Source organism: Neoarius graeffei, chromosome 14, assembly GCF_027579695.1.
Source record: "Neoarius graeffei isolate fNeoGra1 chromosome 14, fNeoGra1.pri, whole genome shotgun sequence".
Classification (NCBI taxonomy): Eukaryota; Metazoa; Chordata; class Actinopteri; order Siluriformes; family Ariidae; genus Neoarius; species Neoarius graeffei.
Window position 1 is genome coordinate 40,729,063 of NC_083582.1, and position 25,722 is coordinate 40,754,784.

The 25,722-nt window shown below is 42.2% G+C and overlaps 1 protein-coding gene across 3 annotated transcripts in view; it reads left to right on the plus strand.

Moving 5' to 3' along the window:
• LOC132898197 (myosin-16) overlaps positions 1-25,722 on the plus strand; it is a 115,747-nt gene that overhangs the window by 77,921 nt on the left and 12,104 nt on the right. For all 3 annotated transcript variants that reach the window (XM_060939646.1, XM_060939647.1, XM_060939645.1), the window contains 7 exons: positions 2,022-2,139; positions 3,426-3,553; positions 5,249-5,445; positions 9,780-9,912; positions 11,495-11,711; positions 12,632-12,768; positions 25,505-25,608. In XM_060939646.1, the coding sequence (XP_060795629.1) occupies positions 2,022-2,139; positions 3,426-3,553; positions 5,249-5,445; positions 9,780-9,912; positions 11,495-11,711; positions 12,632-12,768; positions 25,505-25,608 (1,034 nt within the window). The remainder of the gene's footprint in view (positions 1-2,021; positions 2,140-3,425; positions 3,554-5,248; positions 5,446-9,779; positions 9,913-11,494; positions 11,712-12,631; positions 12,769-25,504; positions 25,609-25,722) is intronic.

The window sequence follows — 25,722 nt, forward strand, 5'->3', positions numbered from 1 at the left end:
TGCACACATTACAAAGGCATGGCTGTGGAAGAAGAGGCTGTCTGTCCCCAAAAGAGGATGTGTGGAGAATTTTGAAATGAAAAATATGACAATGACCCCGTACTGTTGCACACCTTAAGACCTGTTTGCAAAAAGAATGGGACAAAATAACACCTGAAACACTTCATACTTGGTGTCTTCAGTCCTTAAACATCTTTTAAGTGTTGTGAGAAGGAATGGCAATATTATAAAGTGGTAAATGCTTCACCATCCTAACTTTTTCTTTTTTAATATGTTGCAAGAATCAGAATAGAAATTATTTTATTGTGAAAAAAACCCGATAAAATTCATGAGGTGAAACATCAAATAATGTGCTGTTGTATTGTTCTGCTTGCCATACAGGTCAAATATTATTTACAAATCATTGTTTTAATTTCAATTTCAACATTCCGTTCGGTGGCACGGTGGTGTAGTGGTTAGCGCTGTCGCCTCACAGCAAGAAGGTCTGGGTTCGAGCCCCGTGGCCGGCGAGAGCCTTTCTGTGCGGAGTTTGCATGTTCTCCCCGTGTCCGCGTGGGTTTCCTCCGGGTGCTCCGGTTTCCCCCACAGTCCAAAGACATGCAGGTTAGGTTAACTGGTGACTCTAAATTGAGCGTAGGTGTGAATGTGAGTGTGAATGGTTGTCTGTGTCTATGTGTCAGCCCTGTGATGACCTGGCGACTTGTCCAGGGTGTACCCCGCCTTTCGCCCGTAGTCAGCTGGGATAGGCTCCAGCTTGCCTGCGACCCTGTAGAAGGATAAAACAGCTAGAGATAATGAGATGAGATGAGACATTCCGTTCCAAATTGATTTGTTGTATTTAATCACCAAAAAAAAAAAAAATTCAAACAAAACAAGCTCCTACTGAGATAGTTTTTAGGTTTTTTTTTTTACCACCTAAAATCTCATTTCCATAACAATTCTGAAGTTTCAAAGTCACTCATATCTCCTTGTGCTTTGTAACCTGATACCAGTGCAATTTGAGCTGTTCTCTATGACCAGTGATGGGAATAACGGCGTTAGAAATAAACGGCGTTACTAACGGCGTTACTTTTTTTAGTAACGAGTAATCTAACTAATTACTTTTTACATCGTTATAACGCCGTTCCCGTTACTTACAATAAAATACTACGCGTTACTTTATTAAAGCTGTTCTCATCTGGCACGCTGCTCGCTCAGCCTTTCTTTACTCTGCTTTCGTGTGGGGCGGGGAGATGCGAGACAACGGCATAGTCAGCCAATCAGAGTAGATTTGGACAACATACGTAGGTAGGCCACGCCTACTACACTACTGCGCGCTCTTTCAATCAGAAGACACAGCGATGGCGAGCGGTCAGCCCAGCACTGCGCTTTCACATTGGAAATACAGCCATTACTTTTCATTACTTGAAATAAAAGGCAAAAATGTCTACGTGCAATGCACATTATGTCGAGGAACAAAGCGTTTGTCCTCGTCAGTGGCCAGTAATTAGTAACAATTTTAATAACTACAAAAATATATTACATTTGATAGATGTCTTATCTCACATTGTCCCACAAAAATATTAATATAGTGTAGATAACATTACTAACTGGTTCTGTTAATTGTCCATTTTGGTCATTAAACACATTTAACATTCACTTTTATTATGATTACACTAATTGAATTTTTTTTTTTTTTGGGGGGGGGACACAAAATGTAACGGAATAATTACTTTCCCTGGTAATTAGTTACTTTTATGACAAAGTAACTCCGTTACTAACTCTGTTACTTTTTGGGAAAAGTAACTAGTAACTATAACTAATTACTTTTTGAAAGTAACGTGCCCAACACTGTCTATGACAGACATGCTGTCAAGGTCAGCGTGGTGATGGCAGTCAGCAGGGCTCTCTGTGTGTGATCTCAGCTTTAGCCTCTCATTAACTCAGTATGCCATGATCAGTTCAGGAAGCCCTGATGAGGCAGCATGAGGGAATTCCGTGCATTTTGATCAAAGCTAACATTGAGCTTCGTGTAATACCAGGCATCCACTGATACGCAGCTGAAGAAACTGGAGGACTTGCTATCTGAAGCCAACTCGAGGAATGAAGACCTGCAGAAAGCTCTCACCGAGGTCACTGTGGCCAAAAACAGATTGACAGGTAGGAGAGATAGTGTGAGAAAACCACACACACACACACACACACACACACACACACATATATATATATATATATAGTGTTATTTACCAGCTTAAGGTCGGTCCGTATGGTGAAATACCGTGACCGAGGTCTTGAAAGTACTGAGCGAGGCCCTCTGGGCCGAGGTCAGTATTCAAGGCCGAGGTCACGGTATTTCACCATACGGACCGACCTTAAGCTGGTAAATAATATATTTATTTTTTTCTTTACCAAATTCTAACAGAAAACGAGAGCGCCCGAAAGGGAAAACCGAGCCGAGCCGCCATTTTGAATCCTCATTTATGGCTGGAATGCAAATTGCTTCCTCCTCGGTATACAAGTGCACTTCCATGGCAGGAAAAAAACTACATTTTGCCGCCTATGTAGTCCCCTATTTATACAAATAGGAGTCATTCAGGATTCAGCCATGTTTTTGCTCGGCGTTAGCAAGTTACAGGTTTTTAGCTTTCTCCCGAAATGTTTTCTTTAATTTTGTCTTCCTCAGGGTAGTAAAACTCACTTTCGCTGTGAACACTGTCGTTATCGCTATCCACGATGTAAAATTAATGCTATTCTCCTGAGAAATGCGAAAATAAATGTTGACAAAAATTGCTACTATGTTTGTTGTTGTTGTGAACGAGCGAGTCACCAGAGGTATGTAACCGGGGTCCGTAACTGGGGTCCGTACCGTAGGATACAGACTCGCTCGCCAGCCAATCAGAGCGCAGGATTTGGACCGCGAAAAAAATAAATTTGGTTAACAAACTTGACTATGATAAAAGAATGTATGTGTTAGCAAGAATGTATGTGTTACAAAGGGTTTTTTTTTCTCCGCCAGTAAAATGTTATCCAGTTCAAGGTACATACAAGTGATCTTATGCTGCAACAAATGTGTTTCATTTTTAAAAAAGATTTTCTTCAGATATCAAGTCAAGTTTGTTTGTATAGCACTTTTAACAATAGACATTGTCCCAAAGCAGCTTTACAGAATCTGAATGACCCAAGACATGAGCCAATTTTATCCCTAATCTATCCCCAATGAGCGAGCCCGTGGCGACGGTGGCAAGGAAAAACTCTCTTGGACGACACGAGGAAGAAACCTCGAGAGGAACCAGACCCAAAAGGGAACCCATCCTCACCTGGACAACACCAGACAACATGACTATAGCATTAACAGTTTTAACATGAAGTCAGTTTCGTTGATGTTATAACTCTTCATTATGATACGAGTCTGTAACAGGATCTTTTTGTTCACTCCTATCCTGTAGCTGACAATAATGAGCTGAACAGGCAGATGGAGGAGACGGAGACAAAACTCAGCCAGATGAGCCGCTCTAAAAGCCTGCTGATGGCACAGCACGAAGAGCTCAAGAAACAGTGTGAGGAAGAGGTCAAGGTGTGAATATGAGTCCAATTTTTATATTAAAAAGAAATCATTTTGAACATGTAATGAGCTCAGCGGGCAGCAGGGTGGTGTAGTATTGCCTCATGGTAAGAAGGTTGTGGGTTCGAGACCAGTAGCTGACAGAGGCCTTTCTGTGTGGAGTTTGCATGTTCTTCCCGTGTCTGTGTGGGTTTCCTCCAAAGACATGCAGTTAGGTTAACTCGCTACTGTACATTGCCCATACTGTAGGTGTGAATGGTTGTTTGTCTGGTGAAGCTGTGACAGTCCTGGCAAGCCAGCAGTAGATGAAATGTGCTCATGATATACGCAGACAGCCTTGTAAGAGGCTGACAGGCCAATCGGCCAACAAGGCGTTGACGATAGATAGAATGAGCTCAGACATGCACATGTTTAAAGACATGTCTGTTTGTGAACAATGTTTCTGTTTGTTATACTGTGCACAGTTCATTCGTGCCAGGTATTAAAAAAACACACACATTCAGTAATCTTCCATCAAAATCTAATCACATTTTTGCTGGGGGGTTTTTCTTCTTCATGATTTCTGACTGTAGCATGTTGCACATACATATGTAGAAAATAATCTTAAGTAGGCCTGTCAGGATTATGACATTTTGGAAGATTAATTAAGGGGAGCCATGGCCTAATGGTTAGAGAAGCAGCTTTGGGACCAAAAGGTTGCTGGTTTGATTCCCTGGACCAGCAGGAATGGCTGAAGTGTCCTTGAGCAAGGCATCTAACCCCCAACTGCTCCGCAGACTGCTCTGGGTATGTTGTATGTCGCTTTGGATAAGAGCGTCTGCTAAATGCCTGTAATGTAATGTAATATAATATAATTGTCATATATTATATATCTGCTCTTGTAATGTAATTGTCATACACTTTCCCTGTGTCCAAACTCGCTCCCTATTCACTGTATAGGGCACTATATAGCGGGGACGCCATTTTGTAGTGCTGTCCGAAACCTTAATGAGGATTATTTACACCCTATATAGTGCACTCAAAGTATCCCACAATACATCACGAAAAGTAGTGTACAACGATGGTCACTAACCAAAGCAATATATCCCATCATACATTGCAGTCACGCTGAAAGAAATCAAATTAAAAGTCTCAAATTTGATTTAATAAAAGGCAGCGGCGAAGAAGAAAGTATTCAGCGTTGATTTAAAAACAGCTGAAAGCTGCAGGTACTTTGTATTTATTAATGTGGGAGATGCGCTCAGTATAATATGGATTCATCACAAAAATACATGCATGTGTTTATTATTTTGAAAACCCACCAGTCGGCTGATCTGGCACGTTTTAATTGTGCAACAGTAATGACGTAAATACCAGCGCGACGGACTGATGTCTGAAAGTGGGTTTTTTTTTTTTTCATTTTACCAATGAGCTCACTCTATAGTCCTCTATATAGTAATTCCCTATATAGGGAGTAGTGAACAAGTGAGCAATTTCGAATACAGGGTTAGTTTTGATTAATGAAATAAAAACTGTTTTCTGTTGAACATATGATATTGATTTGTATACAGTAATATCATAAACCTATTACTGTAATACACAAATAGGTTATTGGACAATGTACTACAGCAAAAACATAAATTTGCACACATGCACACATGCTTGCATGTACACACGCACAGGTATTGTATGCAGAAATGCATTTGTAATTTGTGTGTGTGTGGACAGAGTAAAGCGACATTGAGCAACAGTTTGGCAGCAGTGCGACAGGAGTGTGAGTCACTGAAGGAGCAGCTGGAGGAGGAACAAGAGAGTAAACTTGAACTGCAGCGCCTCGTCTCCAAACTCAACAGCGATGTCACACACTGGAGGAGCCGCCACGAGGCCGACTCTATCCAGCACAGCGATGAACTAGAGGAGGCCAAGTACATGTCCCACAAATACACACACTCCAAACACACATCCTGTACGATCCTACACATATGATAAAATTACCCGTGTTAAAATTATTATATCATAGCGCCGTTGAATTCTCAATTCTGATTGGTCAGAAGGTGTGATTAATTTGCTTATTCTAATGATCGTTTCTATAGTAACGGCTTACACAGAGACGCTGTGGATGTACACTGGATGTGCTACATAAACTGATTTAAATAAAGTGTGTAATAGTGGGCGGCACGGTGGTGTAGTGGTTAGCGCTGTCGCCTCACAGCAAGAAGGTCCGGGTTCGAGCCCCGTGGCCGGCGAGGGCCTTTCTGTGTGGAGTTTGCATGTTCTCCCCGTGTCCGCGTGGGTTTCCTCCGGGTGCTCCGGTTTCCCCCACAGTCCAAAGACATGCAGGTTAGGTTAACTGGTGACTCTAAATTGAGCGTAGGTGTGAATGTGAGTGTGAATGGTTGTCTGTGTCTATGTGTCAGCCCTGTGATGACCTGGCGACTTGTCCAGGGTGTACCCCGCCTTTCGCCCGTAGTCAGCTGGAATAGGCTCCAGCTTGCCGCCGACCCTGTAGAACAGGATAAAGCGGCTACAGATAATGAGATGAGATGAGATGAGACAGTTATGTAGCATTTTTTGGAAAGAAGTTCCATGTATTCCAACATTGGGAAAGTCTTCAAGGCTGAAGGAACAACTGTTTTTATTCTATCCACATTCCCTGGATATGAGCAATCGCGCGCTCTGATTGGCTGCTCTACTACTAGGATATCAGCTCATATACCGTGAGTTGAGGAAAAGAAAATGGCGGAGCGTGTTGCTGAACCAACCAAGGACGAAATAAAAACGACTTGACAACAAAACCCAGAAAAAATACAATAAAAGCAAGAAAATATGGAATAAAAGTATTTGATGGTAAAAACGTATTTTTAAAAAATATTTTTCAAGAATTAGTATTATCATATTATTCACAAATTGCTACTGTCATTTTGCCCATTTGTTTACATTCTAAGTGGAAACGATTTTGTCGGACTTTTTGTATGAAGTTTTTATTTATCGAATTTGCAAAAAATAAAAATGCTCAGTTTCTCAAAATCCAGTGAATGTAGATAGAATAAAATAGTTATTCCACACAATCTTGTTGTATATGGCTTATAGCCGACTCGGCTCTACACGCCTCAACAGCTTTCAGCTCACGTACGACTCGATTTTATGGAATAACTGTTAATTATAGCTGCTCTTAAATTAATGATAACAGGAACTAACTTGGCTTGTGGGCATTTAACCTTTACAATGATACATATGTAAAAATATGTATAATGAATTTCCTGGTTACATGATTGCACTTTTTGACCATATAGGACGCAGTTATATGAGCAATTTATTTATAATCACGTGACCTGATATCACCCGAATGGAGGTGAGGATCGGTTCCCTTTTGAGTCTGATTCCTCTTAAAGGAGAACTGAAGGCAAATTTTTTATTATCTAAATTCTATTTATCTCATTTTATTAAATATAGGAATGCATTTTTGATCGCTATTTTGTCACTGCTATAGCAAGTTATGAGTGTTTGAAATATGCTGTGTAATATATCAGCCCATATGTCAAAGCAATGGCCGTAAGACCTGTGCGAGACATCGTAGGACGGAAGTAAAACGTACAGCGGAAATCAAAGTGACCAACATCTGCCAACGTTGTCAAAAGACGCGCGCGCCCTCTTTCGAATGCTGATGTAATCAAGCCAGAAGTTTTGTTTGTTTTGATAGCAATCAGGAAAGTTTGAAAAAAATCGGCAGTAATCGTCATTTAAACTCGTTTTTGTGCGATATTTAGTTTGGAAAACAGTTTTCAAAATGGCGGCACTGACACCTGGCTGACACTTCATGTTTCGAAGTCTCGCACAAGTCTCGTGAAGATCGCACGGATAAGTGACGCCTGCCGTGGACCAAACGAACTAAATTCAACACGGCTAAAAACCGAATAGGCTGATAAGTATAATATTTAATTGCAATTAGTTGCCAATACGAGTCACGATATAAGGTTGCTAAAACCGAAAACGTAATTAAATAACACGTTAATTAAGAAATAAAGCAAGTTTAAAAATGACTTCAGTTCTCCTTTAAGGTTTCTTCCTCATGTCATCTCGGGGAGCTTTTCCTTTCCTCTGTCAGCTCCGGTTTGCCCGTGAAGGATAAATTTATAAACTCATGTCTAAAATTGAGATCCAGAATTTATATACAGTATTTCTGTAAAGCTGCTTTGCAACAATGTGTATTGTTAAAAGCGCGATACAAATAAAGTTGAATCAAACTGAATTTACTGTTTAATTTAAAGGTAGAATGTAAAAACGAACACACGGCACATTAATGCACAATATACATTAAAGCTAGACTGCCTTTCAGATTTTTCAAGTGTGGGTCATAAAAAGAATTTTCCCTGACAGACAGTTATTTTTGTTTAGTGGACCAAAAGCTACCAAATTCAAATCACAGACGTCCAATTTTATTAGTTTTTCTTTTTAATAGAACAATTAATGAATTTAGAGCCATGTGGCCCTAAATTCTCTGCTATTTTTTTCCTGCTTCACCATGACTCAATTCAAGATACTACATCATGCATCACATGGTGGGCTTTCCCCATTTGCGTAAGGCATTGTGGGATACAAATTTGAAACAGGAGAGAAAAATGGAGGACGTGAGTGTGTGAATGAAACATGAAAGACCGACTACAGTAACGGAAAGCGAGAAGAAAAGACGTTATGTTGCGAAGGAAAGGAAACGCAGGACCAAACTAATAAATATCGGCGGTCAGCGAACACCTCGGTGCGATCAGCTGTTCGTTTAGAGACAGAATGATGGAACTGTCAGTGCACGGTCAAAGGTAAACCTGCGCATGCGCACACGGACTTCCTCTGTCTGCTTGACTGCGCGAAGTGAGCGATTTCATGCACATTATTTGCGAGGGAATCCCCTCAAATTAAATAACTTCCCAGCCACAGAATGGCCTGGTTTTTTTTTTTAGATATTACAGAAATAAACATACATCACAATGACCAAATTTCAGAAGGAACCAAATTTCACCGATTTTATGAAATCAAAAGGCCGTCTAGCTTTATTATTAAAAAAATTCTTTAATAAATAAAAATGCATTACTGTTGTCAACTTCCTGTGGTATAAGAGCAGTAAAACACTGCAAGATGTATTGTGATAGGAAAGTAAATGACTTCTGTGCGATAACGGTAACTCTGCTTTGTGTCAGGCCACATCACACCACCCTGCCGTTGATTACTTTCCTATAACAGCACCTCTTGTTGTCTTTTATTCCTTGCATAAAGCTGGGACAATACTGGAAGGTCTCCCACAATGATGTTCAGCACAATTTGTTCTGTCTGTACCAAGGTGAAATAAAAGCATAAAATAAAACGGGTATTTGTCAATACAAAACCAAACCTGTAATTGTATTTCCTGTCACGTTTCGTCCACTTCTCAGTTACACTTGCACCTGTGCTCACACACCTGATTGTGCTCTGCAAGCACAGGAAGGGATTTTGAGAACATTATTGCATAATACGGTTTTCATGCCTCGGTTACGGTTTTTAGAATGAATGATCCCAGAATATACAAAACAAATTTTATCCTGGTCATAAACAGTAGCGTGTCATGACAGGAGGTGAATACAATAAACTTAATCCAGTTTTATAACAATAACAACAACAAAGTAAATGCTCCTTTAGAACTAGTCGAACCAGATACAGAATTTAGCCTGAACTTTAGACACTTCAAAAAAAAAAAAAAGACTGTCAAGAAATAAATAGAAATAAATACTGTACTTTTTTCAGAAATAGGACCTCATTTGGGGCGGCATGGTGGTGTAGTGGTTAGCACTGTCGCCTCACTGCAAGAAGGTCCAGGTTCGAGCCCTGTGGCCGGCGAGGGCCTTTCTGTGTGGAGTTTGCATGTTCTCCCCGTGTCCGCGTGGGTTTCCTCCGGGTGCTCCGGTTTCCCCCACAGTCCAAAGACATGCAGGTTAGGTTAACTGGTGACTCTAAATTGACCGTAGGTGTGAATGTGAGTGTGAATGGTTGTCTGTGTCTATGTGTCAGCCCTGTGATGACCTGGCGACTTGTCCAGGGTGTACCCCGCCTTTTGCCTGTAGTCAGCTGGGATAGGCTCCAGCTTGCCTGCGACCCTGTAGAACAGGATAAAGCGGCTAGAGATAATGAGATGAGATGAGATGAGATGAGATGAGATGAGATGAGATGAGATGAGATGAGGACCTCATTTGTAAACATTGAAACTGGGTGTATAACTGTTGTGTGCCTGCAGGAAAAAGCTGCAAGCTCGGCTGCAGGAGGCTGAGGAAGCTGTCGAGGCTACGCAAGCCAAGTGCTCCAGCCTGGAAAAAACCAAGCAGAGACTGCAGGCTGAGGTGGAGGAGCTCTGTTTGGACCTGGAAAAGGTAAAGAAGCATATCGCCAACATGAATCTCAAATGTGATGTGAACACTCTTGTGCTTTCTTGTTCCATGGTGAGCTTTATGTTATTACTTTTACCAATTTTAAAAGCATCGCTGATTTTGTAGAATAGTGTCCTCCTGAGAATACATTTGCACTTAATAATAATAATAATAATAATAGGGGCGGCATGGTGGTGTAGTGGTTAGCGCTGTGGCCTCACAGCAAGAAGGTCCGGGTTCGAGCCCCGTGGCCGGCAAGGGCCTTTCTGTGCAGAGTTTGCATGTTCTCCCCGTGTCCGCGTGGGTTTCCTCCGGGTGCTCCGGTTTCCCCCACAGTCCAAAGACATGCAGGTTAGGTTAACTGGTGACTCTAAATTGACCGTAGGTGTGAATGTGAGTGTGAATGGTTGTCTATGTGTCAGCCCTGTGATGACCTGGCGACTTGTCCAGGGTGTACCCCGCCTTTCGCCCGTAGTCAGCTGGGATAGGCTCCAGCTTGCCTGCGACCCTGTAGAACAGGATAAAGCGGCTAGAGATAATGAGATGAGATAATAATAATAATAAAAATGGCTTTAGGAGTGCCATACTAAGTCTCAGCGCTCTTACCATCTTAGAAAATAAAAGAAACGCAAAGCAACAGTATTTTACAAACAGAAATGTTTTAAGCAGAGATTTAAACTTGTTTAAACTCTCGGCAGTATGGATGTTAATTAGAATTGAATTCCAAAGTCTTGGGGCACAAACCATAACTGATCTGTCTCCATAGCTCTTTGACTTTGATGATGGTACTGTGAGCAAACTTCGGTTAAATGATCTTAAGTTCGCTATGGAGCGCATTATCTTTCAATCAGTTATTTCCCCCCAGGTCAGAGACTTTGTTTATTTAATCAGTTGTTTTGGGGAGGATTTATCCATCCATCCATCCATTATCTATAGCCGCTTATCCTGTGCAGGGTTGCAGGAAAGCAGGGTACACCCTGGACAAGTCGCCAGGTCATCACAGGGCTGACACATAGACACAGACAACCATTCAGACTCACATTCACACCTACGCTCAATTTAGAGTCACCAGTTAACCTAACCTGCATGTCTTTGGACTGTGGGGGAAACCGGAGCACCCGGAGGAAACCCACGCGGACACAGGGAGAACATGCAAACTCCACACAGAAAGGCCCTCGCCGGCCATTGGGCTCGAACCCAGAACCTTTTTGCTGTGAGGCGACAGCGCTAACCACTACACCACCGTGCCGCCCAGGAGGATTTATAAATGTATTTATTAATTTTAAGATGTGGCAAACCTGTACGACATTTTGTTTACAATAGTAAACCTCTGTTCATAGGCATTTTTTAATGCATTTCATTTTACACAGACAAAATGTACATCGTTTTGCATTATTTTTTGATTTGGAAATAAAAAAAAAAGGGATTCGTTTTAATTGTACATTTTCTTCATTCAAATTTTGTTGAACAGATTCTGAGAAATTGTGAAGTCAGTATCACGAATCAAATCAAATCGAATCATGGTGTACTGTCACATCCCTATCTTTAAGATTTGACGATTTGTTTTGCATTATTACTACCACAGGCCAACAATGCAGCAACAGTGCTGGATAAGAAGCAGCGAATGCTGGACAAGCAGCTGGGAGACTGGAGGCAAAAGTGTGAGGAGCTGCTGGCTGAAGTGGAAAGCTGTCAGAAAGAAAGCAGACAGCATGCTGCCGAGCTCTTCAAGCTCAAAACAGCCTATGAGGAGTCTGTGGAGCAGGGCGAGGCTCTACGCAGGGAGAACAAGGCCTTCCAAGGTCACATATACAGTCTTTTAAATGACCTTAATGCCAACACACGTACCACATGATATCTGCCAATGTATCATGTTTCACGTTTACACTGCATTCGTTCATTTTAATTTAATTAGCAGTCAGTCAGCTGAAAGTTTTCATTTGAAAATTGTCCATTCTGTAGTGGGACGGTCCGAGTAAACATAAACACGACTCACTTAACCCGGGGCGGCACGGTGGTGTAGTGGTTAGCACTGTCGCCTCACAGCAAGAAGGTCCGGGTTTGAGCCCCGTGGCCGGCGAGGGCCTTTCTGTGTGGGGTTTGCATGTTCTCCCCGTGTCCGCGTGGGTTTCCTCCGGGTGCTCCGGTTTCCCCCACAGTCCAAAGACATGCAGGTTAGGTTAACTGGTGACTCTAAATTGACCGTAGGTGTGAATATGAGCGTGAATGGTTGTCTGTGTCTATGTGTCAGCCCTGTGATGACCTGGCGACTTGTCCAGGGTGTACCCCGCCTTTCGCCCGTAGTCAGCTGGGATAGGCTCCAGCTTGCCTGCGACCCTGTAGAACAGGATAAAGCGGCTACAGATAATGAGATGAGATGAGATGAGATGAGACTCACTTAACCCACACATTCATTACTTACTGTCTAACGCCACTGTTATTATTAGGGATTAAGCCTACACAATACCAAACTTAATCTTTCCTTTTTATGATTGGGGTTATGAGAGAACGCTATAATTATTTGTGCAGAATGAATCCAGTATGGGAAACATGCTCACTCAGTAGGATTCTTCAGGCAGATGTTGTGTATGGTTGAAAACCTTGACCATATTTTCACACAAACGCTGTTGCAGTTCAGTATCATCCACCCTGCAGATTTATGGCACTACATCTAAAGGCTGTTGTGTAACTCCGGCACAATAATGATTTTTTTTTTTTTCAGAGGAAATCGCTGATCTCACTGACCAACTTTCGGATGGGGGGAAGAGTGTTCACGAGCTCCAGAAAATGAAAAAGAAGATTGAGATGGAAAAAGAGGAGCTGCAGGCTTCACTAGAGGAGTCTGAGGCAGCGTTAGAGGTACGCCATGGAAAAATAATCAGAGCTGGCCTTTATAAAAATAATAGGATGCATGAGAACACCAAAGAGATCGAAGCCTTTAATCCAGCGTCTTAGACTGTTCGTCGACATTATCTGTTGGTGTGAATTGAAATGATCGGATACAGGATGGTGAATTGCCTATAAGCTGCTTTAAATCCCGGTTAGGGCTAGTTACACAGTGTAATTCACTTTTACACCACTGTTGTGAATTCAAATTGTGCTTTGAGATAGAAGAAGAACAACAACTTTATTCATCACACTTGTGAAACTCCTCTCTGCATTTAACCCATCTGAAGCAGTGTGCACACACACGTGAGCAATGAGCACACACACATACCCAGAGCAGTGGGCAGCCACACCACAGCACCCGGGGAGCAGTTGGGGGCGAGATGCCTTGATCAAGGGCACCTCAGTCTAAGGCCGCCCCATGTTAACCTAACTGCATGCCTTTGGACTGTGGAGGAAACCCACACAGACACGGGGAGAACATGCAAACTCCACACAGAAAGGCCCCCGTCGGCCACTGGGCTCGAACCCAGAACCTTCTTGCTGTGAGGCAACAGTGCTCACCACTACACCACCGTGCCGCCCTGAGCTACTCGTGGACTGCTGTACACATTCATTTGTGGACAAGCTGAAAGATAGAGAACTGGCAAAGATAACATCAGAAGCCAAAGAACAGTTTTAGTTTTGCTGAAATGCCGTGTTTGAATTTTCTGGCCGTATACAGTACTGTGCAAAAGTCTTAGGCACCCTGTATTTTTATTTTTTATTTTTATTTTTTTACACAAACTTGGTTTATCGAGTCAGTACAAAAACATTTTAGAGTCCAAATGTTCGTTTTCCAGCACAAAATTAGATGCTACATTAAAAAAAGCTTGCATCTGAGCAGCATATTCCAATAGAGACCACTTTTCAGATTAAAAAAGAAAACATAATGAAGGCTACTGGGTTTTGGTGCAAAATTAAGAAGCAAGTGTGACAGTCAAAGTGCTTTGTACGTGTACGTAGGATTGTGGACGATTTAAGAACACGAAGGATCCACTCTGGCATCCTTGAAAAATTTTCTGAATGAAGGACGTGGTTCTTTGGAGAAACTGGAGGATGCTAGACAACAGAACAGTCCTTCGGCGGGATCTGATAACATGGCATCATTGAAATGTAGCCCTTAAAGGATCCTTTCTTGACATTGAGAAAGAGCCTTTGTCCTTGTTTATGAATGGTTGACTGTCACTGTGTCCATTTGGTACCTCTGAGTTCTATGGTGATTTATTATCTGGACCAGAACAAAATCTGAGTGGGTAGCAGTGGGATTTGAAGCCACACTTCCAAAGAGACTGCAGCCTAAAATCCAGTGCCTGAGACCACTTGGCCATGCAACTGAGGGTGCCAGGGTCTCTTTAATAAAGTCAGAAGAAGACAACAAACAATTCAGAAAGTCAATTTAAATTGCTTTTAAATTTGCGTTTATAAAACGTTCATATGATTTTGTTCCTGCATTAAATGTCACCTATAAATTCGGATTCATAACATCGGAAATTAATATGAAAATATTCTTTAAAAAATTTATATATATAATTTGTGTCATAGGTAATCACCCAGGTGGCATGTTGGTGTAGTGATTAGCACCGTCACCTCACAGCAAGAAGGTTCTGGGTTTGAGCCCCGTGGCCGGCGAGGGCCTTTCTATGCGGAGTTTGCATGTTCTCCCCGTGTCCGCGTGGGTTTCCTCCGGGTGCTCTGGTTTCCCCCACAGTCCAAAGACCTGCAGGTTAGGTCAACTGGTGACTCTAAATTGACCGTAGGTGTGAATGTGGGTGTGAATGGTTGTTTGTGTCTATGTGTCAGCCCTGTGATGATCTGGCGACTTGTCCAGGGTGTACCCCGCCTTTCGCCCGTAGTCAGCTGGGATAGGCTCCAGCTTGCCTGTGACCATGTACAGGATAAGCAGTTATGGATAATGGATGGTAATCATAAACATGGCGGCACGGTGGTGTAGTGGTTAGCGCTGTCGCCTCACAGCAAGAAGGTCCGGGTTCAAGCCCCGTGGCCGGCGAGGGCCTTTCTGTGTGGAGTTTGCATGTTCTCCCCGTGTCCGCGTGGGTTTCCTCCGGGTGCTCCGGTTTCCCCCACAGTCCAAAGACATGCAGGTTAGGCTAACTGGTGGCTCTAAATTGACCGTAGGTGTGAATGTGAGTGTGAATGGTTGTCTGTGTCTATGTGTCAGCCCTGTGATGACCTGGCGACTTGTCCAGGGTGTACCCCGCCTCTCGCCCGTAGTCAGCTGGGATAGGCTCCAGCTTGCCTGCGACCATGTACAGGATAAGCAGTTATGGATGGATGGATGGATGGATGGATGGATGGATGGTAATCATAAACATTTCTAAACTACAACCACAATTAGCCTTCCTTTGGTAGTATTGAACCCATACCCCTGAAGAGACTGGAGCCTTAATCCAGCGCCTTAGACCACTCAACCCAAAAGACATAAGTCAATAAACATCAAACCTCCAAAATCCATTCCTAGGTTGATGTTAAATACAACTTTTCATATGAATATGTAAATCTTTTAGAACCAAACAAGACTGGAAAAGTTCTAGGGATATAGTAGGAAGGTCCTTTTGTAGTCTACACTCTTATGGGAAAAAAAGATTCTTTGAGCATTACTATGGAAGGATTTTTAACCTTTTGAAAGGGAACCCATCTGTTCTACATCAATTATTGACATGTAGACAGGTAGGTCTGTGAGATGTGATGACTGAGATAAGTTCGAGGCACATGTCAGCAGCTTAGTCAGGAGTGAGGTCAGCGAGTTCAATTAGGGTTGAGAGGGGATGGCAACACTATTTGAAGAAGAAGAAAAGAAGAAGAAGAGATAACAAACATACATAGTTTTGTGTCTAACACAACTGCAGTATATTTTAGTAAGTCCTGCCCACAGTTCATGCCTTCAGTGAGACTAAGGCTGTGTCTGAAATCACTCATCTCATCTCATCTCATTCTCATCTCATTATCTCTAGCCGCTTTATCCTGTTCTACAGGGTCGCAGGCAAGCTGGAGCCTATCCCAGTTGACTACGGGCGAAAGGCGGGGTACACCCTGGACAAGTCGCCAGGTCATCACAGGGCTGACACATAGACACAGACAACCATTCACACTCACATTCACACCTACGGTCAATTTAGAGTCACCAGTTAACCTAACCTGCATGTCTTTGGACTGTGGGGGAAACCGGAGCACCCGGAGGAAACCCATGCAGACACGGGGAGAACATGCAAACTCCACACAGAAAGGCCCTCACCGGCCACGGGGCTCAAACCCGGACCTTCTTGCTGTGAGGCGACAGCGCTAACCACTACACCACCGTGCCGCCCCCCGAAATCACTCATTCATTCAAATCTTTCATTTATTTAGTACTCCCTATTCACTATATAGGGAATTCTATATAAAGGATTCTATAGTGAGCTCATTGGTAAAATGAAAAAAAAAAAAACAACAACCCACTTTTGGACACTTCGCCGCCGCGCCGTTATTTACGTCATTACTGTTGCACAATTAAAACGTGCCAGATCAGTCGGCTGGTGGGTTTTCAAAAGAATAAATACATGCATGCATTTCTGTGATTAAATCCATATTACAGTGGTGCTTGAAAGTTTGTGAACTCTTTAGAATTTTCTATATTTCTGCATAAATATGACCTAAAACATCATCAGATTTTCATACAAGTCCTAAAAGTAGATAAAGAGAGCCCAGTTAAACAAATGAGACAAAAACATTCTACTTGGTCATTTATTTATTGAGGAAAATGATCCAATATTACATATCTGTGAGTGGCAAAAGTATGTGAACCTCTAGGATTAGCAGTTAATTTGAAGGTGAAATTAGAGTCAGGTGTTTTCAATCAATGGGATGACAATCAGGTGTGAGTGGGCACCCTGTTTTATTTAAAGAACAGGGATCTATCAAAGTCTGATCTTCACAACACATGTTTGTGGAAGTGTATCATGGCACGAACAACGGAGATTTCTGAGGACCTCAGAAAAAGCGTTGTTGATGCTCATCAGGCTGGAAAAGGTTACAAAACCATCTCTAAAGAGTTTGGACTCCACCAATCTACAGTCAGACAGATTGTGTACAAATGGAGGAAATTCAAGACCATTGTTACCCTCCCCAGGAGTGGTCGACCAACAAAGATCACTCCAAGAGCAAATCATGTAATAGCCGACGAGGTCACAAAGGACACCAGGGTAACTTCTAAGCAACTGAAGGCCTCTCTCACATTGGCTAATGTTAATGTTCATGAGTCCATCATCAGGAAAACACTGAACAACAATGGTGTGCATGGCAGGGTTGCAAGGAGAAAGCTGCTGCTCTCCAAAAAGAACATTGCTGCTTGTCTGCAGTTTGCTAAAGATCACATGGACAAGCCAGAAGGCTATTGGAAAAATGTTTTGTGGATCGATGAGACCAAAATAGAACTTTCTGGTTTAAATGTGAAGCGTTATGTTTGGAGAAAGGAAAAGACTGCATTCCAGCATAAGAACCTTATCCCATCTGTGAAACATGGTGGTGGTAGTGTCATGGTTTGGGCCTGTTTTACTGCATCTGGGCCAGGACGACTTGCCATCATTGATGGAACAATGAATTCTGAATTATACCAGCAAATTCTAAAGGAAAATGTGAGGACATCTGTCCATGAACTGAATCTCAAGTGAAGGTGGGTCATGCAACAAGACAACGACCCTAAGCACACAAGTCGTTCTACCAAAAATGGTTAAAGAAGAATAAAGTTAATGTTTTGGAATGGCCAAGTCAAAGTCCTGACCTTAATCCAATCGAATTGTTGTGGAAGGACCTGAAGCGAGCAGTTCATGTGAGGAAACCCACCAACATCCCAGAGTTGAAGCTGTTCTGTACGGAGGAATGGGCTAAAATTCCTCCAAGCCGGTGTGCAGGACTGATCAACAGTTACCAGAAACGTTTAGTTGCAGTTATTGCTGCACAAGGGGGTCACACCAGATACTGAAAGCAAAGGTTCACATACTTTTGCCACTCACAGATATGTAATATTGGATCATTTTCCTCAATAAATAAATGACCAAGTATAATATTTTTGTCTCATTTGTTTAACTGGGTTCTCTTTATCTACTTTTAGGACTTGTGTGAAAATCTGATGATGTTTTAGGTCATATTTATGCAGAAAATAGAAAATTCTAAAGGGTTCACAAACTTTCAAGCACCACTGTATCCTGAGCGTATTTCCCACATTAATCAGTACAAAGTACTTTGTGTCTGCTGCATCTTTCAGTTCTTTTAAATCAAGGTTGAATACTTTCTTCTTTGCCGCTGCCTTTTATTAAATCAAATTCGAGGCTTTTGATTAATTCCTCGCTCTGCACTGTAACTTTTATTCTTGTATTTTATCTGTCTTTTTCTATTTTAGCTTTTTTCTATTCTCTTACTATTTTTAATTGTACTTGAATGTCCGTTTATAATGCGTTTCTTCCTCCCTCCATTCACCCCAACACATTTCTTTCTTTTCAGCGCAACTGAAATGTGTCAGTAATGCTGTCGAGAGCACCAGTCCGAACCCAACTACAAACATGGCCGCTCAGAACTACAACACCCATGAACCACAGCGTCCTCTATCACCTGTTTATTATAAATACACCTGTCACTCGTTTCCTGGTTCATCAGCCCCGTTACTGTAGATACACACCTCTCCCACTCTTACTCGATGCGAAGTATCGTTCAGTGTTCATTCCTGTCATACTGAGCCTTTATTCTACTGCCTGCTTTACTGTGTTCTCGACCCACGCTCTCGTATCTTTCTCGTTATTCTCTAGTCCTGTCCGCATTGCCCCGTCTACTGATCGATCGCCCCTCGCCTGTCCTACAACCTCGATTCTAGTCTTGCGTTTTGGCTTTGTTTCCAGCTTGCTTTCCCCGCTCTCCCCTGCACATACATCCGTAGGTGCCTGCACCCTGACACAATGCATGATGGTATATATTGCTTGGTTAGTGACCATCAGTTGTATACTACTTTTCATGGTGCATTGTGGGATACCATAAGTCCACTATATAGGGTGTAATAATTATCACTATACATTCGGACAGGGCCATAAAATGGTCAACTCACTATATAGTCCATTATATAGCGAGTAGCGAGTGATTTCGGAGACAGGATAAATCTACTCTTGAGTTGACAACTGAGAGAGCTAATTCACATAGACCCATAGATACATCCAAACAACAACAGAGAATCAACAAGACTACAGTGCCTTGAAAAAGTATTTATACCCCTTGAACTTTTTCACATTTTTCCACCTTACAACCACGAACTTAAAAGTTTTTTTTATTGAGATTTTATGTGATAGACCAAAACAGAGTAGCACATAATTGTGAAGTGAAATGAAAATGATAAATGGTCTTCAAAATTTTAAACAAATAAAAATCTGAAAAATGTGATGTGCATTAGTATTCAGTCCCCCTGTGTCAATACTTTGTAGAGCCACCTTTTGCTGCAATTACAGCTGCAAGTCTTTTGTGGTATGTCTCTACCAGCTTTGCACATCTAGACACTGAAATTTTTGCCCATTCTTCTTTGCAAAATAGCTCAAGCTCAGCCAGATTGGATGGAGAGCGTCTGTGAACAGCAATTTTCAAGTCTTGCCACAGATGCTCAATGGGATTTAGGTCTGGACTTTGACTGGGCCATTCTAACACATGAATATTCTTTGATCTAAACCATTCCATTGTAGCTCTGGCTGTATGTTTAGGGTCATTGCCTTGCTGGAAGGTGAATCTCCTTCCCAGTCTCAAGTCTTTTGCAGCCACCAACTGGTTTTCTTCCAGGATTGCCCTGTATTTCGCTCCATCCATCTTCCCATCAACTCTGACCAGCTTCCCTGTCCCTGCTGAAGAAAAGCATCCCCATAGCATGATGCTGCCACCACCATGTTTCACAGTGGGGATGGTGTGTGCAGGGTGATGAGCAGTGTTAGTTTTCTGCCACACATAGCGCTTTGCATTTAGGCCAAAAAGTTCAACTTTGGTCTCATCTGACCAAAGCACCTTCTTCCACATGTTTGCTGTGTCCCCTACATGGCTTCTTATGCCTGTCTTTCAACAATGGCTTTCTTCTTGCCACTCTTCCAAAAAGGCCAGATTTGTGGGGTGTATGACTTATAGTTGTCCTGTGCACAGATTCTCCCACCTGAGCTGTGGATTTTCTGCAGCTCCTCCAGAGTGATCATGGGCCTCTTGGCTGCTTCTCTGACCAGTGCTCTCCTTGCTCGCTCTGTCAGTTTAGGTGGACGGCCATGTCTTGGTAGGTTTGCAGTTGTGCCATACTTTTTCCATTTTTGAATGATGGATTGAACAGTGCTTCTTGAGATGTTCAGAGCTTGGGATATTTTTTTATAACCTAACCCTGCTTTAAACTTCTCCAGAACTTTATCCCTGACCTGTCTGGTGAGTTCTTTGGTCTTCATGATGCTGTTTGTTCTTCAGTGTTCTCTAACAAACCACTGAGGCCTTCACAGAACAAGTGTATTTATGCTGAGAGTAAATTACACACAGTAGGACTCTATTAACTAATTAGATGACTTCTGAAGGCAATTGATTGCACTGGATTGTATTTAGAGGTATCAGAGTACAGGGGGCTGAATACTAATGCACACCACATTTTTCAGATTTTTATTTGTTTAAAATTTTGAAGACCATTTATCATTTTTGTTTCACTTCACAATTATGTGCTACTCTGTGTTGGTCAATCACATAAAATCTCAATAAAAAAAACTTTTAAGTTCGTGGTCGTAAGGTGGAAAAATGTGAAAAAGTTCAAGGGGTATGAATACTTTTTCAAGGCACTGTAGATGCATAAGGCTAGATCCAACTGAGTCAGGTAGATAGTACACAAAGGTCAGTAAATAATAAATCAAAGATCGTTGGCGGCGGCACGGTGGTGTAGTGGTTAGCGCTGTCGCCTCACAGCAAGAAGGTCCGGGTTCGAGCCCCGTGGCCGGCGAGGGCCTTTCTGTGCGGAGTTTGCATGTTCTCCCCGTGTCCGCGTGGGTTTCCTCTGGGTGCTCCGGTTTCCCCCACAGTCCAAAGACATGCAGGTTAGGTTAACTGGTGACTCTAAATTGACCGTAGGTGTGAATGGTTGTCTGTGTCTATGTGTCGGCCCTGTGATGACCTGGCGACTTGTCCAGGGTGTACCCCGCCTCTCGCCCGTAGTCAGCTGGGATAGGCTCCAGCTTGCGTGCGATCCTGTAGAACAGGATAAAGCGGCTAGAGATAATGAGATGAGATGAGATGAGATCGTTGGCGAAATAAAGCTGTTCCTCCAAGATCAGATCTGAGTCATTATAAGAATATTGTGCTCATAATTGAAAAAGAAATGTCTTTCCTTTTAAAGACATTATAATACTTTTGATTTCATTCAATATTTGTCATAATTGCATTACAAATTTTTAGATTTGCATCCAAAATGCCTCTGTAAGCTTCGGAGTTCATGATGAACACAATGAACACAAGTTCACCAACAGCACTGTGGGAAAAACATTCAAAAAAGTCAAAGTCCCTCCTGTGCCAGGGCTTCCCAGGCAGTCAACCATCCAAGTACAAACCAGGCCCTTAAGGCACATCAGGCAGCACCGATCTCCGTTTCAGTAGCCCTCAGCCTCTCACATAGGGTTACATTGGAGGGCTGGTCCTCTGGGAAAAGTGAGAGTTTGACTCCCCACTCACATCTGTATTGCAGTGTGCCTTGCCAGTCGATACCATTTTTATGATGGTCTTTGGTGTGACCCAACCATGAGTAGAACCTACAAGCTCCTGGTCAAGAGGCAGACGCACTAACCACTAGGCCAACTGACAGTGGGGAAAAACACTGTTACTCTTTAAGTGCCTTTGTTGCAGTGTCATGTCCGCCCGGAGGCAACATTTCCTTACTTTGAGATCTTGTATAGTTACACTGAGAAGAAGGATTTGCCTTTTTTAACAATATCAATACTTTAAGAATAACTAGTCACTGTTATTTTATTCACAAAAGAGACAAGAAGAAGAAAAGGCATGTTCTACCCCATCCCTCACTACGGATATGTTCACATCAAACCGTTTTGAAGTAGGACGTAGAATTATACATGGATAAGCGCAGTAATACACACAGTGAAACAGCCCAGACTAATCAACTTAGTGGATCGGATTATTGGCGCTGATTGAATCTGTTGCTGAAGTATGTTTGTCGTCAAGGATGCATTTGAAAGTGAATTTTAATACTCTTGTATATTCACAATAATGATTCCATTCAGAGTACAACTTTCATTGTTTCACCATGTTTGTATGAAATTTAAACCATAATGCTGCGGACAAATCAATGCAAGTTATAATGATACTGATCCATCTGTGTTTCTCCAATTTGTCTGGAAGCTGTATTATACACCTACAGTAAATATGGGCTTTTTTTCACTGTCTTTCCCAAATAACAAATTACATCTGTTCGGGATCATTAAGTTCAATTCATGTCTCATCCGTCTCAAAACCTGAGATTCGAACCCATGTCTCCAAAGAGACAGGAGCCTACATTCACTAGTTTACAGTGGTGCTTGGAAGTTTGTGAAACCATTAGAATTTTCTATATTTCTACATAAATATGACCTAAAACATCATCAGATTTTCACACAAGTCCTAAAAGTAGATAAAGAGAACCCAGTTAAACAAATGAGACAAAAATATTATGCTTGGCCATTTATTTATTGAGGAAAATGATCCAATATTACATATCTGTGAGTGGCAAAAGTATGTGAACCTTTGCTTTCAGTATCTGGTGTGACCCCCTTGTGCAGCAATAACTGCAACTAAACGTTTCCGGTAACTGTTGATCAGTCCTGCACACCGGCTTGGGGGAATTTTAGCCCATTCCTCCGTACAGAACAGCTTCAACTCTGGGATGTTGGTAGGTTTCCTCACATGAACTGCTCGCTTCAGGTCCTTCCACAACATTTCGATTGGATTAAGGTCAGGACTTTGACTTGGCCATTCCAAAACATTAACTTTATTCTTCTTTAACCATTCTTTGGTAGAACGACTTGTGTGCTTAGGGCCGTTGTCTTGCTGCATGACCCACCTTCTCTTGAGATTCAGTTCATGGACAGATGTCCTGACATTTTCCTTTACAATTCACTAGTATAATTCAGAATTCATTGTTCCATCAATGATGACAAGCCGTCCTGGCCCAGATGCAGCAAAACAGGCCCAAACCATGATACTACCACCACCATGTTTCACAGATGGGATAAGGTTCTTATGCTGGAATGCAGTCTTTTCCTTTCTCCAAACATAACGCTTCACATTTAAACCAAAAAGTTCTATTTTGTTCTCATCTGTCCTCAAAACATTTTTCCAATAGCCTTCTGGCTTGTCCATGTGATCTTTAGCAAACTGCAGACGAGCAGCAATGTTCTTTTAGGTGAGCAGTGGCTTTCTCCTTGCAACCCTGCCATGCATACCATTGTTGTTCAGTGTTCTCCTGATGATGGACTCATGAACATTAACATTAACATTAGCCAATGTGAGAGAGGCCTTCAGTTGCTTAGAAGTTACCCTGGTGTCCTTTGTGACCTCGCCGACTATTACACAACTTGCTCTTGGAGTGATCTTTGTTGGTCGACCACTCCTGGGGAGGGTAACAATGGTTTTGAATTTCCTCCATTTGTACACAATCTGTCTGACTGTGGATTGGTGGAGTCCAAACTCTTTAGAGATGGTTTTGTAACCTTTTCCAGCCTGATGAGCATCAACAACACTTTTTCTGAGGTCCTCAGAAATCTCCTTTGTTCGTGCCATGATACACTTCCACAAACATGTGTTGTGAAGATCAGACTTTGATAGATCCCTGTTCTTTAAATAAAACAGGGTGCCCACTCACACCTGATTGTCATCCCATTGATTGAAAACACCTGACTCTAATTTCACCTTCAAATTAACTGCTAATCCTAGAGGTTCACATACTTTTGCCACTCACAGATATGTAATATTGGATCATTTTCCTCAATAAATAAATGACCAAGTATAATATTTTTGTCTCATTTGTTTAACTGGGTTCTCTTTATCTACTTTTAGGACTTGTGTGAAAATCTGATGATGTTTTAGGTCATATTTATGCAGAAATTTTGAAAATTCTAAAGCGTTCACAAACTTTCAAGCACCACTGTAGGCCACTCAAACACACTTTTGTAACACTGTGCAAAAAACAATGAACTTAACAACACCTGTGAGTGTTGAGAACTCATCACGAGTCAAAGCCTGATGCTGACCTCTTCTGCTCCTCGGACCTGCCTGATCCATCCTGATGCCCTGTGTCTGGCTGAAGTCTCATCACATCACTCCTATGGAGGACGGCCCCATATGGACAGTTGAAAGTCACACTTGGAAGACACTCTGGACACTTACAGTAATGCTTTTATGGCTGAGGACTACAGTTGACTTGCTAACTTTAGGACTGCAGTTGTCATGACCAGTTTTGCACTCAAGTTTCCATCAATGAAGCGTTATAACATCAACGAAACAGACTTCATGTTAAAACTGTTAAAAATGTTACCATGTTGTCTGTTATCACCCAAATGAGGATGGGTTCCCTTTTGAGTCTGGTTCCTCTCGAGGTTTCTTCCTCATGTCGTCTGAGGGAGTTTTTCCTTGCCACTGTTGCCACAGTGTGCCACATGGCGTGGGAAGGACTTTGGTTTTTGGGTTTGACTGTTGCCACAGGCTTGCTCATTGGGGATAGATTAGGGATAAAACTAGCTCATGTTTAAAGTCATTAAAATTCTGTAAAGCTGCTTCTCTACAATGTCTATTGTTAAAAGCGCTATAAAAATAAACTTGACTTGACTTGGCCTTTCACATTGCAAATTCATTTAGATCTCTGACGAATCTGAGTGAGCAGCTGATATTTAAAATGCATTTGACCCCATTATCACACCAGTATTAACGCTTTCACCCCAAACAGATGTTATTATCAGGTGCTTAGAGATTCTGAATAATGTCAATAACATTTTCTATGATGGAAATTCAGTCAAAGGCGGCACAGTGGTGTAGTGGTTAGCACTGTCGCCCCACAGCAAAAAGGTTCTGGGTTTGAGCCCAGTGGCCAACGGGGGCCTTTCTGTGTGGAGTTTGAATGTTCTCCCTGTGTTTGCGTGGGTTTGCTTCGGCTTCTCCCACAGTCCAAAGACATGCAGGTTAGGCTAATTGGCGACTCTAAGTTGACCGTAGGTGAGTGTGAATGGTTGTTTGTCTCTATGTGTCAGCCCTGTGATGATCTGGCGACTTGTCCAGGGTGTACCCCGCCTCAGCTGGGATAGGCTCCAGCTTGCCTGTAACCCTGCACAGGATAAGTGGTTATGGATGGAAATTCAGTCAGTTTATTGTATGTCTGTGATCATCCTTTTGAAAGTCCTGAATTCCAAAACCTGTGTCGGGATTCAAACCCACGTTCCCAAAGAAACTGGAGCCTTAATCCAGGGTCTTGAACCACTCAGCCACACTACCTGCTGGCAACGTTATACTGAACTTTGAGTCTGCAAACCGAGTCTAACACATGTCTGTCCAACTTGTTATAACTAAATCCTTTACAGAACTGAATGAGCACAACAGCCATGTGACAATGCAAACTAGAAACACATGTCTAATCCTCGATTTGACTTTGCAGGCTGAGGAGACTAAAGTACTCCGGTTGCAGCTGGAGCTTTCTCAAGCAAAAGGAGACACTGAGCGCAGACTGCAGGAGAAGGAGGAGGAGCTGGAAGCTGCCAGGTGCACATTTAATTGTTATAGAATAACGATGGGTTTACTTGCACACAAAATATTTCATAACATAGTGTGTCTGATTGTGATCGTCTTCATTTCATCTTCCCTCTTTTTCACAAA